The 14586-nt window shown below is 39.0% G+C and overlaps 1 protein-coding gene across 7 annotated transcripts in view; it reads right to left on the reverse strand.

Moving 5' to 3' along the window:
* Positions 1-467: 467 nt before the first annotated feature.
* Positions 468-14586, reverse strand: part of chl1b (cell adhesion molecule L1-like b) — a 610347-nt gene continuing 596228 nt past the window's right edge. For all 7 annotated transcript variants that reach the window (XM_055647708.1, XM_055647706.1, XM_055647709.1 and 4 more), the window contains one exon: positions 468-3390. In XM_055647708.1, coding sequence (XP_055503683.1) covers positions 3174-3390 — 217 coding nt within the window. In that variant the 3' untranslated portion in view covers positions 468-3173. The remainder of the gene's footprint in view (positions 3391-14586) is intronic.

The following is a 14586-nucleotide window of genomic DNA, read 5'->3' on the forward strand; positions in this document are numbered from 1 at the left end:
GGAAGAGAAGAGGATTGTTGATACTCGCCTGGTTGGTGGAGCGCCGGGTGGACCAGATTTTGGAAATGGCACCAAATCTGGCGACTCATAAAGAATTTCACTGTGTCTTGCACACATGACATTAATGCACTATTGTATTGTATTGTATTGTCTGTGCAGTGGGCTTGAGAGGTGTTGTAGAGGGTAAACATGTGCTTTGTTAGTTTGTATCTGAATGATACAGCACGGGAAACATTCAGAATCAGGCATCGTTCTCTATATCGGAGGCTTATTTACATTTAGATAGCTACATTGTCTTTCAAAGGTTATAATGAGTCCCAGAAGAGCTGTGGTATTTGCAGAAAGCATCTGGGAAAGTGTCAGTCCTTTTATGAGGCCCTCCCGCCACACAGTCATGTTTGAATTATATTGTCCTACAATAATGTATGTAAATACGATTGTCTTTGCAAATACCAGGAGACACATAAAACATTGTTATTCTGTGTTTAATAAGACAAGCATCCATGTTCTGAAAGATCACAAGGTCATTTACACAACACACATTAGTAGCGGAAACATTCCAAAAGGACTTTATATAATACAAGTGCTACACAGGTAGAAAACATGAGTTTGCAAACCTCACATGAATCTTTCAATGAAAACACAATTTTGCATCACCTGAAGGATTATTTCTGTGTTATTTTTAATGGTGACAATTAATTAGTTATCAAATAGTCTGACAAACTGTTTCTAACTAAGCCTAGTGACTGCAAGCACCATATATGCACACATATTTTATGATAACATCACACCACTACAATGTTAAATAATTTAACAGCTGTTCTGAGGGGATTTGCACTATCGAAGGAAGCATACAAATTATGAAAATTGCTCTGTTAAACTTGATACAAGTTTTCAAATTTTCTTTTGAGAAGACATAAAACGACACAGATACTGACTGCGATTGAAGTCTGCAATTGAACCGAAGCTACAGAGAAATGAAAAGTTTCAACAAGGGACACCAACTACTCTGTAACTTGAGGGGCAACAGCTTACATTTAACCTGACAACGACCGTCAGTATTTGGTTTTTATACCCTTGGCCTCAAGTTTATTTCAAAAGCAACAAACCTGTTCTCATGTTTTGTGCTTCAGGCTGTCAGTTGGCAGTATAATTTGTTCGTATATATATGTACTGACCCTTCTGCTAATCATGCAGCGTCTGAGTCCAAAGATATAAAATTATTAAATATGTCGTACAAACATAAGGCTAGCCATCAGAAATTATACTTTGGTTTATCAACATTTCAATAAGGAAAGGCCAAATTAATAAGATACTCCCTGACTGCAGAAAATACAAGAAGTGACATTGCACTGGGAGTTGTTTTATTGAATCAGATAATCATTCGAGCAGGGATTTTTTTTTTTTTACAAAGCTAAGCATGATTAAGGTTTGCCTTTTACAAATACTAAATGGTTCATTTGTAGTAAATATAGTGGTTATACAAATTGAAGAATAATTTTCATAGAATAGTTCATCCTGAAAAATAAATGTTGAGATAGGATTATGCACAGCCATGTGTAAACCAAAGCTCAAAAATGCTGTCATGTTGGAAAAGGTTGCAAATTTGCAATCTGCACAAATTGCAAAAGACTAATGAAAAGAGGTTTGTATTCAACAAGATTGAATTCCATTCTTCCTATAAACCACACTATTGTAGAACATGAAGTTAAAACATTTGATGTATTCTGTTATGATTTTGTTTTTTTGCTGGTATAAGTACTGAAATAGTTACTTCACAAGTTGCAGAAGTTTGACAAAATCTTTCCAATTCATTAATATAAATATCATCCAACCTTTTTACAAAAATGTTTCAAATTGATATAACTTACAAATTAAAACTTTGCCAGCACTGTTAAGCAAAAATCAATAATGAGACATATAGAAGCTATAGTAATAAAAACTTGAACACAAGTACAATTACTTCACAATTGTTCACCGATTTAAAAAAAATGAACCTACAGCATTTCAAAGTATACCAATTTTCTGGGTGGCAACATGTAGTTTATTTAGTTCAACATCACAAAGCTATCTTTTACATGTTTTATACACAATATAAATTCACACATATAGATACTTCTTAAGTACATCTAGTCTGTGTGTTAACAAGAAGTAATGCCTCAAGGTGCTCATTGAAGAATCTGCAGAAGAAGTAATGTTTAAAAAACACTGACCATTTGTTGAAAATTATCCTCCTCAAATTCTAAAAGTGTGCCTAGTTACAAAATGTACGCTGTGGTCTTTTGGCTTAATAACCACACCTGATAGTGAATACAATGATTAAATGCAGAATATTGGGCACACTGGAAGAATCACGCAGGAGTTTGGATGGTCTTGTGCATAGTCAATGATGGTTTAGCATGTACCAAGATTTATAGTCCTGGCACCTCAACTGCACATGGTTGTCAACTGTTCGAGTATAAGTTCACCTAAACAGTACAATTTTATTGTCTCCACTTGCCTGCAACAACAATTATTCATATTTTAAAATCAGATTCTGACAAATAATTTCATTTAAATAATCTCATTCAAATTGACATGAGAATTTCAGACATTTGAAAAGTTATATTGAAATTGTTTTCAATATTGAAAATGTTATATTGAAAGATGTACTATTCATTAAAAAAAAACAGGAGTACAATTCACTGTCCTTTGAGCTTTCATACCCTTGCAATAAGAGATATCAGTGTACCAGGTGTTGGTCTCCTTATGGCAATTATATTTCTGCAGGTTCCTAACTTCTGAGCATTTAGGGTCGGTCACAAGCCACAAACTAACCACAACAATAAAGACTTAAATCTGCTAATGGCAGCAAGGATTTAAATGGTTGTATGTCACTGTGCCAGCAACTGAAACCATTTCTGTTATGAATCTACAGACACTTATATTTTACATGGACTTTGCACAATATATCCCTCAGAATAAAGAATTTTGCACAATATATCGTCTGCAACCAAATGTGTTCTGTATCTTAAATTTTACCAAATATTTGTACATCACTTCTTTGTGGGCCATAAACATTTTATTCTCTTATCTTAAACACGTTGGCAATCTGAGTTAATTCAAACGCACCAAATTTTTCAGTTGTATCACAAATATATTAAGAAGGCAAGTGAAGTTCATGAACATGTTACTCATGCTTTAACTGGAGAAGTGGCGATAGAGCTTCCATTTCCATCGACATCTTTCTCTTTATTTCCACTGTACTGTCCAATGAATGAGCCATCTTCATTAAATTCCCCTTCTGATCCGCCATCTCCATACTCTGCCAAACTATCATCACTTCCCGTTGGTTTCACTCCCTCATTCAGTGATTGCTGACTTTCTTTCAAAGGTTTGTCTTCATTGTCACTGGGGAGAGAGAAAAAACAACAACTTGCTGTCAGGGAAACGGTGCAGAGTGTAATTGTGACGGCGCGCTGTAAAGTCTCTCGAGGCGCACGCCGTCTTTGAGATGAAGGTCTTAACAAACCTATCATCCGCCATTCTCCTAGGAATTAATAATCTTATAATCTTAATCCTTCAATTGAATATCAGAGAAGGCTGATCATCTAACATCATAAGCATTTGCTCTTTTCCTTTCACCTCAAGCATTTCAAATCCATGCCCAATTCTTTCAAAGGTTAAATGTGCAACAACAATATTGATTCACATTGATCGATAAACTACACCAGTCCACAGATACTCAACATTTTGTAATTTTCACTGGTGATAACTTTATTAAAAATTAGAATTAGTTATGTAAACAAATGTCACTGTCGGTTTATATTACATCAAGCCTCACATCATTTCAACCTCTTCTGCAAGAATAGTTTACTAACATTAGAATGTTGGCACAGCAGTGGGAAATTCGAGATGAGCCAAGAGGTTTCTTACTTGGAATTACATTAAACACCTTCACTCCCAACTGGTCCACTTCTTCTGCTAGTGCACAAAATCTTCCTAATTCATTCTGTTCTGAACTATGTATGCCCCTCCCCCTCCCTCCCCAAACCCCCCTATTTACTTTTTCCTCATTTATGCATCAGACCTTCTCCTCTCAGCCTCAATGATTACACATGTTCACCACTCCCTTTTCAGGAAAAACCTTCTCGTATCCTATATTTGACCACAAAGTGCTGGAATACAGTATCTCAGCAGGACAGGCAGCATCTTTGCAGGACAGGGATAAGCAAATTTTCGGGTCGGGATCCTTCTTCAGTCTGAAGAAAAGTCCTGACCCGGAACGTTGCCTAGCTCTGTCCTCCTGAGATGCTGCCTGACCCACTGAATGTACCTTGCATTCCACAGCAGATTCCAGTCTCTGCAGTTCCTTGTGTCTCCATACATGTTTGTGCATTATGATATTTTATGTTTTCTAGATTTGAAAACTCGCTTGCTCAAATTTACTCATTAGCAACACGTTTGTAATGTTATCTGATACTCTGCAACTCTGAGTCCAGGGGAGATCAGGACAATGCCTCATATTTAATTAAAAAATGTAGTCAATATTTTTCTCTAGTTTATATCCACTGTCACCATCCTGATTTTTGGCTCTCATCACAATCTGTTGCTTTGGTGCTTGCAATAAGTGTCCATCAATCATGACCTGAACATTTATGTTTCTATAACTCTTCAGTAATTACTTGTCCATTCTGCTTTTTGTTCAGTTCTCATTACTGGATTTAAAATGTGCTTCTTTACTTTGAACTTGTGCATGGTGTCAGAAAGGATCCTGTACACATGGTAAAAATACCATCTGCTTCTCCACTTCTAATTACTCTCTTGTCCAGAGGCACGGTAGCTAAAAATGTCCATTTCTGTGTACTTAATTTGTTTTATATATTTAATTGCACACTTTTTTCTCTGCATCCATTGCACTAATACTGAGCAGATGTTGATATTAACTGTCCGAGGCAGCTATTGGCAGCTAGATGAGTTTATTTCTGTAGCTGATTACCCTTTCCATTTGTGTTTGCAGTCACCTTGTAAAAGGAATCAATGCTGGGACTGAATAAGTGTCTGGAGATCTCCTATCCACTTTTGTGACTATTTTCTATCAAGAAATGCCTTGCTTTTCATCACCACCATCAGCTGTCTCCTTGACCCTCAAATTGTGCTTAACGTTTATATTTGCATGATCCGCAATTGCTGGTGATACTGTGACAATTGTGAATTTTTCGAAACATTTTCAGTTTAGTCACTCGTCTGATTCTATTTTTAAGGAACATTTTAGGTTACTGATCAGGGACATGATTTAATATATTAAACGTCACAAATTTCTGTACCATGCGCTTTGCACAATTTTGTCCTGAGCAATATAATCTTACACAAAAAGTCCCAGAGGCAGTGCAAATGCTGTTTTTGTTCAGATCCGTGTAATAACAAATCATCTGGTGTCATAAATCATCTTCTCTAATGATCATTTGTGCCTCTCCATTAGCTCTGTAGGTACGACTAGTAATACACTGTGGAAAATAGCATTATATGTGCCAAGAGAATATATTTCACACGATCAGCATTTTCAGGACAGAATCTGCTTGTCTGCCAATAATCCGCAATGCTTCTGGCTCCTACCCGTTGTCACTTAAAGGGAATTGAACTCTGCAGCACACTGCGACCAAGCAATTTCTGCAGATCAAGAATTCCTGTGCATAGCTTGCACTGACATTTAATCTCCTGGAACAGCAGCAGGAGGAAAGTGCCATAACTGCTGAGGTAGTGCAGTGGGGACTAAAAGTACGGAGAGTGCCAATATGAATTGAGAGGAGAGAATTCTCCAGCACTTTTCTCTCTTCTCTATAACGCCAACGTAAGAAAACAAGGCAATAGATCAAGAGCACCATCAAGACCGAACACAGTATTCTCAAAATCTAACCTCTAACGTAAAAATAATACATAATTACTCGGTGTCCCTCAAAAGGCAAAAATTAAAATGGTTACACCATTTATTCAGATAACCTGTCAAAACACTCCTGGTAATCCTGGCTAAATTGGAGCAGCTAGGACTTCAAAATGGGCTAAAGCTTCAGGGTTGCTGGGAGATTTGGTCGGTTTGGTGTTGCTCTCTGCAGAGCTGTGACAAGCTGCGAAGAGGTGCCAGAGTGTCTGGAGCTGAGATACAATTTGCAAGCAAAGGATGGGATATCTGCAAACCCTATCAATTAGGTGCAAAATGCATAGAATGGATTGGATGGCTGCAAACCAGACATACACCTTGTAAATAATGTTGCAGAGTTTAATTTCGTCAAGTGTTGATTGGATGAGGTGTTGAGCCTCGTCTGGGTTTTCTGTAAATCAGGATAAATGTTTCTTAGTTGGCTTCATCTCAAAGTCCGTTGTGAATACAATGTATTGAACTGTTGTATCATTGGGTTTGGGGAATGGCTGTTATGTATGGGGTTAATCAATATCTGTAATTGGATTATTAAGAGGAGACCACCACCATGTGGTTCGGCCACTCGAGGCCCGGGACATATAAAAGTCCGCGATCACAAGGCACAGCGTCAATCTTCATGAGGCACAGCGTCGATCTTCTGGGAGAGCGCTTTGGACAGTGTGAACTTTGTAAGTGTCTCTGTCTGAGCGAGGCCTAGAGGGCTTCAACAGGCAGACACGAGGATCAAACCCGTGGTGGGATAGGTACAGTGGTTGAACTGTGACACGCTTTTGGTAAAATAAAATGTAGTTGCTTCAAGTTCTTGATTCAGTGTTTTTACTGAAACTAGACTGGGGGGAAGCTCAGAAACGAGCATTCATCATTGGGGCCTCTTCCAGCATCTCAAAAGACCCCCAAACACAAGTTTGCGATCAATGGTGTTAAGCTGTTTCAATCGCGAGTGAAGAAATCGGGCCCATTGTGCGGTTTTTGCATTGATTTTCGGCACATCGTGCGTCGGAGAGGATCGATCATTCGTGGGCTTGGGAAAGGGTCTAATCGAGATCATTAGAACAGAGTCTAGCAAGCATGGAGGGGTGGTTAGCACGCCTTTGGGTTTGGGTTGGAGGCCAATAAACCAGGCTGGGATTAGAGGCCCTGGTGGGGTTGGGTTAGAGGCCCTTTCCTGGGTTAGAGGCCCAAAACTTAGTCATAGTTGGCAGACTGCAGCTGCTTTAACGAGAGACAAACACGCTTCATCAGGAGCCTCGAGAAAGTACCAGGCTTCGATGGACAGAGTATAGATTGGCCGGAATACTCCAGTCTGTTCAAGAATTTAACTGGGCAATTTTAGTTAATTCGAGACCACGTGTAGTAGAAAAGATACGCACTAAAAATCAGGAGATCAAGTTCGAGTGCTTCTATAGTGAATAGTGTGCGGACCGTCATTTGCGTTGCTGCTTGCGCGAGTGTTTACAGACTTAAAAACTTGAAGTGAGAGTGCGTTTAAGTTAGATATTCGTATTTGTTTGAGATTGTTTTGTAAGAATCTGAATCGGAGTAGTTCGATCAGTGGGTGTTCTCCTCCGATCACTGCATCGGGGGAGGAGTCATCTGGCTGATTGATTGCGCCACGAGGAAGAATAATAGAATGGGGTTTATTGGATGCTTATAGTTTATATTGGGGTGTGTTTTGGGTTATTAATAATCAGGGGAATATTTTCATTCTTGATTATAGATTTGTTAGGGTGGTTTGGGTTCATCTGTTTGTGAAAACTTAAAGTTAATTAAGTGAGAGAGAGACTGCTGCTTGAGAGACAGCGAGTGGGAGTTAGATTCTTTGTTTGAATGTTTGGAATTGAATGCAGTGATTGTGAATTAACTGATAAGAGAGTTGGGAGAGAGACTGAATCGGAGTGAGTGGTTTGAATAATTAAACAGGAGTGATTGAATAGGAGTGACTGGGAGTCAGTTGAAAGGAAGCGATTGCTGGAGTAAGTGTGAATCGGAAAGACTGTTGACCATTATGTGGGACCGATTCCATTGACCCTGGAGCCTGAGAGGAGTAGTGATTGAAACAGTTGTTAATGACTGGAACCTTTATTTTCTAATTTGTATTTTGACCATTGTTCCGAGAATGGGTATGTCTCTGAGAAGGATCGGTCAAACAGATTGGAAAGCCCGATAAGGATAATTTCCGGGGAGCTTCCAAATGAAGCGGATAGACTGAGAGGATTATTGGGGAGATTAAATGCAATTTTGAAAGACCAACTTTGGCCATTGAGGAGAATAAAGTCTTTAATCGGGATAAACTATATAGAGACGCTCGTTAACAATTATGCAAATAGTGAGGAAGGAAACGATTTAATAGGGATGTGGAAGATATTCTTCACTAAAAGGAAAATAAATAAATAAATTGTTTTGCTGTCCACCCTAAGAATGGCGGCTTGTAAATTGGGAATAGGAGAAAACGAGTGGGAATATTGTATTGTAAATAGTTGTAAATAATGTTGCAGAGTTTGACTGCCAACTGTTGATTGGATGAGGTGTTGAGCCTTGTCTGGGTTTTCTGTAAATCAGGGTAAATGTTTCTTAGTTGGTTTCCTCTCGAATGTCCGCTTTGAATACAATGTATTGAACTGTTGTATCATTGGGTTAGGGGAATGCCTGTTATGTATGGGGTTAATCGATATCGTCATTGGATTGTTAAGAGACCAACCCCGTGTGGTTCGGCCCCTCAAGGTCCCGGGACATATAAAAGTCCGCGATCACAAGGCACAGCGTCGATCTTCTGGGAGAGCGCTTTGGACTAGGTGAACTTCTGGAGTGTCTCTGTCTGAGCGAGGCCTGGAGGGCTTGAACAGGCAGACACGAGGATCGAACCCGCGGTGGTATATGTGCAGTAGTTGAACTGCGACATGCATTTGGTAAAATAAAATGTAGTTGTTTGAAGTGCTTGATTCAGTGTTTTTACTGAAACTAGACTGGGGGGAAGCTTAGAAACGAGCAATTATCACTCCCAACCCGAAACTTATCAAGTTCTATCTTGAGATAGAATTTGGTAGCACCAAATTGTTTTACCAGTTGTTGACTATGTTTCACTTGGATCTCATGATCTTACCATTGGTGTTAAAATCCAAGTTAAATATTCTTGTTTTCACATGTACCTCTACTCCCCTTTATCATGTTGCACATCTGTATCATGTTTCTTCTGCGCTTATTTTTTTGTTAAACTGATGGCCAAGATGACCGAGCTTCATTGCAAATATTTCTATTGCTTAAAATGGCTCCAGCCCATGAAAGATAATTGGTGGCAGGGCTCTCTTGTTGCTTGCAATCGTAACAAGTCATTAAAAGATTGCAGCATTACTGCTCTCACTGTCAGAACTGATCGCCACACATTGGCATCAGTTATTTTTTCTCCCTAACTCAAGATAAACTAATGAGGATGCAGAAGTGGAGCTTATTTACCACCATCATTGATAACATCCTGATACAATATAAGTATTACATTGATGCAGAAAATAGAAGATACAAGATATGGACAATAATATAGCCTCACCACTTTAATTTTTCCATGACAAGTAGACATCCACAGACCTTTATGAATAGAAGTTGTGCAGAGCAGAGCTTAATTTCGAACAGAAGCAATGGACGAGGAAGATTCCTCCAGGGAAAAATTCTGCAAACTGTTTGCTCATCTATCAGGTATGTTCTTCAGTGAATAGTGGCAGCTGCTATCCTCATTCTTCACCGTTATGGCACTGGACATATTTACACCTTTTAAAAATTGTGAAAACCTAAGGCTTAATTAGTGCCTTGCAGCTCTGCAGATTGGTCAATTTACTCGTGCGAGGATATATCATAATCGATATATTCTGTCATTTAATCTTCTATTTACTGCATCAGTATAAAACTTAGAAAAGGATGTTATCAGTTTAAAGAGAAGCAGAGGAATTGGGAGTAATAACAATACATGGAGCAGTTCTTGGCTCATGCCTGTGATGCCAATTCGTTGTTATCAATGTTCCTCACAATAATCCCAAAAGTAAAGAAATTAACCTCTTCCATCACCTTTTTCCCCAATGAAAACAATTCTTGTTCTGTAAACATTGTCTCATAAATCGTAGAAGTCATCCACTGAGCTTTTCTGTTGCTCTTTCATTATCTCGTTGTTTCCAGCTGGTTTTGAAGACAGGGAGCTAAGCCTGGACCAAAATCACACAAAATTACATAAAATATACAGAAGGGACATAGGCCATTCGACCCATCCAATCTAGCCTTGCACTTATGCTTGACTTGAATCTCCTCCTCCTGTCTTTCCTCAACTAACTCTAGCCTTGTATTTATCTCATTGCTTTTTCAATGTATCTATCTCATTTTCTCACCTTGTGGTAATTAACGACATTCATGCCACTCTCTCGATAAATAAGTTTCCTGCTTAATTTATTGGTGACCATTTCCTATAATTGATTCCATCTTTTTTATACACCACTGGAAACATTCCACACTGGTGGGAAACAAAATTCTCCATAATTTTGAAATCCAGTTTTAAATCACTCCTCAGCTCTCTCTTTTGAAGAGAAGTGAAACCCAGACTGCTCATCATTTTCTGGTGTGCTTAACCTTGTATTTCTGGAAAATCTTTTGTTTTCCATCCTCTCGATTGCCTCTAGAGGCTTCTACAAAATGACAATTTGAATTGTGCTCAGCATGCCAAGTGTGGCTTAACCAGGATTGAATATATTCTTAAGATAGATTCTTAAGAGATATTATTTTCTACTATTCAATTTTAAGCATCTAGAAATTATGTCTTACTTTAATTAGGCCTTAATAAACAAGCAATGCAATGTTTTCATGATTCGTGCATTTCTATCCCGTGATCATTTTGTCCAATTTATGATGAATTGTTGTTTTTCATTCATATCATTAGTTTCTTTGTATATTTCAATTTATACAGATAATTATCTGTCAAACACAGTAACTCACATTCTTTCTAGAAAGTCTTGGAATATTTTCTTTACCACGTATTTTGACATCCTTCTGAATTCCTCAATAAAACCTGCCTCTACCTTATGCAGGCAGTACTTTCCTCATGCAACTCCAAATTCTCTTGCTATAGAATCAGAGTCACAGAGTCTTACAGCGTGGAAACAGGCCCTTCGGCGCAACTTGCCCACACCGGCCAAAATGTCCCACCTGCCTGCTTTTGGCCAATATCCCTCTAAACCTGTCCTATCCATGTACCTGTCTAAATGTTTCTTAAATGTTGCAATAGTACCTGCCACAACTACCTCCTCCGGAAGCTCGTTCCATACGCCCATCACCCTTTGTGTGAAAAAGTCACCCTTCAAGCTCCTATTAAATCTTTCCCCCCACAACTTGCCTTTTGTTTAAGATATCAGCATTCATCCTCGCCCCCTCATTACTGGAATAGTCACCCACAACTTGTTCTGTCCAAACCCCTCGTTATTTTATATACATATAGTTAAATCTCCACTCAACATTCCCTTCTCCACAGAAAATAGTTCTCTAATTAATCCCTGTAACAGTTGTCTCTCTTCTGGGGAACCAATCTAAAAAAAACTTCACTGATGCCTTCAAATCCTTCCTATAATATGGCAACCTGGACCATGTTCAGGTTGTCATGCTCTAACAGGGACAGGTACGTGGATTCAGTAAATCACTACCAATATCAACAATTTGGCCGTACAACATAACACGATTGAACGAAGTCAACATGTATATGGAACAAATTTTAAATGATCTTTGACTATTGAAGCTCTTTAAGAATGCACCTGGTACAGTAGATGAGGGGAAACTAGAGGGTGGGGTGTATTAGGATATTCAGTAGCCACCCATTGTCCCATGCACGAGGCTGCTAAACAACCGAGTGAAATACCAGCATGAATCAATAGTTGGTTAATAGAATACAAAGTTTTCACCCCACAAACAGCTAACAATGGCCTGTTTCCTTTATCATCTTTACTTTTTTGTATATCTTTTAATCATTGTTCTTTATCTCTCCACATCATCATCTATTATCTTTTGTTTCCCTTATCCCTAACCAGTCTGAAGAAGGGTCTCGACCCGAAACTTCACCCATTTCTTCTCTCCAGAGATGCTGCCTGGCCCCTTGAGTTGCTCCAGCTGTCCCCTTGAGTTACTCCAGGTTTAAACAAGCATCTGCAGTCCCTTGCCACAGAGTATAAATAAATAAATATTTCCAGGGATGATAAGCTGTGATTTGTAAGTTACCACAGGGATTTGAGCTTGGGCCCCAATTATTCACATTCTGTATCAATCACTGGCTGAGGGGCTGAAATATATGTTTTTCTAAGTTTCTGATGATTCAGATCTAAATGGGAATGAGCAACATGATGAGAATGCAAGGAAACAGTAAGAGGGTACTGACAAGTAAGTAATATCAGAGCAGATATTTTAGCTCATAGCAATGAGAAAAATATGAAGTTAGTTATTCAGTTTTGTTTAGTTTAGAGATACAGCGCAAAACAGGCCCTTCGGTCTGAGAATGTATAGAATTGAGGATACTTTAGGACACAGGTTTAAGTATTCTGAGTTAACTTTTAATTTGTGCTGTTTATGTGATGTTTAATGCTATTGTAATTGGCTAAGAGGTATTATGCTGTGTATGGTTTCAGACTGATGTAAATGACATATTACTTCAAAACCAGCGCCGAGGTAGAAGTGGGAAGGGGTGTCTGTGGTATTTCAGGAATACGATCAAAAAAAGTGAGGAGGATACAGCATTTTTCTGATATCGACATTCCTAAGCTGATAAGAATTCTGCTGCCAGTGCTTTCACTTAAAGCAGTACACTCAGATTCTATTGTGAATCAAATACTTTAACGACAGTTTGTTGATTTTGTTCTTGCATTGTTAACTTTTGTCGTTCTAAAATACTCTGAGTTTTGTGGAGGGGTATTGTGAAATTTATTTTATTGTGGAATTTATTTTGATGTGTAAATTTTGTGTTGTGGGGATCTAATTGTTTTGTGTGAAATTTTTGGCCAAAATGAATCACAAGGCATGAAAGAGCTAATTGCTATTGCTTTGCTTACTGAGATACTTGATTAGATCTTGTAGCTTTGTACTTCTCTCAGACAGGCTTTCTCTAGCGGAGCAGATAAGAGGGGCCCCATTAAAGAGCTAGAAATGATAAGCCACTAGTCCTTGGCTGATGCTTCTTGGGACATTACCTAATGCCATTGGTATTCTGCGTTGTTAATTTGAATGGACCTACATTTTTATGGAAGTTGTTTCATATATGTGGTGAAAAAATAAACGCTGTTTCTCCATGTTTAGTTATGACTGGTGACAGAAAGCACCTGTCCCAGGTGACCTCAGAGGTCTGGATGGTTCATAATGTATTAGAAGATCAGAAATGAATTTTTGCCCTAGACCATTCAGTGCTTTTCAACCAAAAGTAATATTTTGAAATCAACAGACTGAAAACCAGTGTAAAGAAAGTGAACTTCCCATCTCATGCAAAGGATTTAGGAACTATGGTTAAGCAAGCGATTGATCTGGCGAATACAAACACGAGCCAGGAACAAGAACTGTCTAATAATTGTACTGTTCAATTTTATCAGTCACCAAGGACGGTTACTACGCAGCTACACCATCATCTGGGGAGTGAGGTAACAGAGTATGTGGACCCACAGGTGTGGGCAGAAGACTCTACTCAGGTAGGATGCGTCCAGATTAACCCCATCCAAGTAGATCCCCAGAAAATGTAACTGCCCTCTATATGACAGTACCCGCTGAAGCAGGAGGCAAGAAGCAGCAGGCAAGCTTGCAATTTAAGTTTTGTAACACCATCAATTCGACATTCTTTCTCGCCAAACCACCGGAGGAACAAGCTGAGTCAGGGCATGACTGCGTGTTTCTGATTTCAGAAGATACCTCTGTTCAGGAAGATTTGACGGATATTCCCATGACAAAACCTGACTCAGCTGTGTATGTAGATAGGAGTGCATCAATTGGATCTCTAGGTGAAAAACTTTCAGGATACGTAATTATAGATCAGGATGGCAATGATGTGGAGGCGACGGCCTTTGAAACACCATTTTCTACCAAACTAGTGGAACTGTTTGCCCTGATAAGAGCCTGTATCTTAGGGAAAGACTTGGGAATCAGCGTTTATACTGACTTCAGGTATGCTTTCGGAGTGATCTGTGACTGGTCAGTTGTGAAAAAATAGGGGATTCTTGACCAACAGGAACACAGACACCCCACCAGAAATTGATATCAGACCTGTTACAAGCCCTTATGTTGCCAAAACAAATTACCAAGAAGCTAAGGAAGTGTCCCAAGGGCGCGGGGTGGTGGTACCTAAAATAATGAGGCAGACTAAAAGCATAGACAAAGACAAGTCTCCCTCGGAAAAACCAATGCCAACCATTCAAGATGTTGTTAGATTATAGGAGAATGCTCCTGGCCAAGATATAGAAATGTGGAAACAGCTTGGTTGTAAAGTTGATTGCATGTCGGGATTATTGGTTACCCTGGCAGAGCAAACATGCATGTCAAATGAACTCGCGATGTGGGTTATTGAGGGTATTGTCTTTGCAACTCACTGTGGTGCCCGAGCAACTGGTGATACGCTTTTAGATACATGGTGGCATCCAAAGTTGCAGACCATGGCTCAGGGGATTTGTAGTCGTTGT

Source organism: Leucoraja erinacea, chromosome 16 (genome assembly GCF_028641065.1).
Source record: "Leucoraja erinacea ecotype New England chromosome 16, Leri_hhj_1, whole genome shotgun sequence".
Lineage (NCBI taxonomy): Eukaryota > Metazoa > Chordata > Chondrichthyes > Rajiformes > Rajidae > Leucoraja > Leucoraja erinaceus.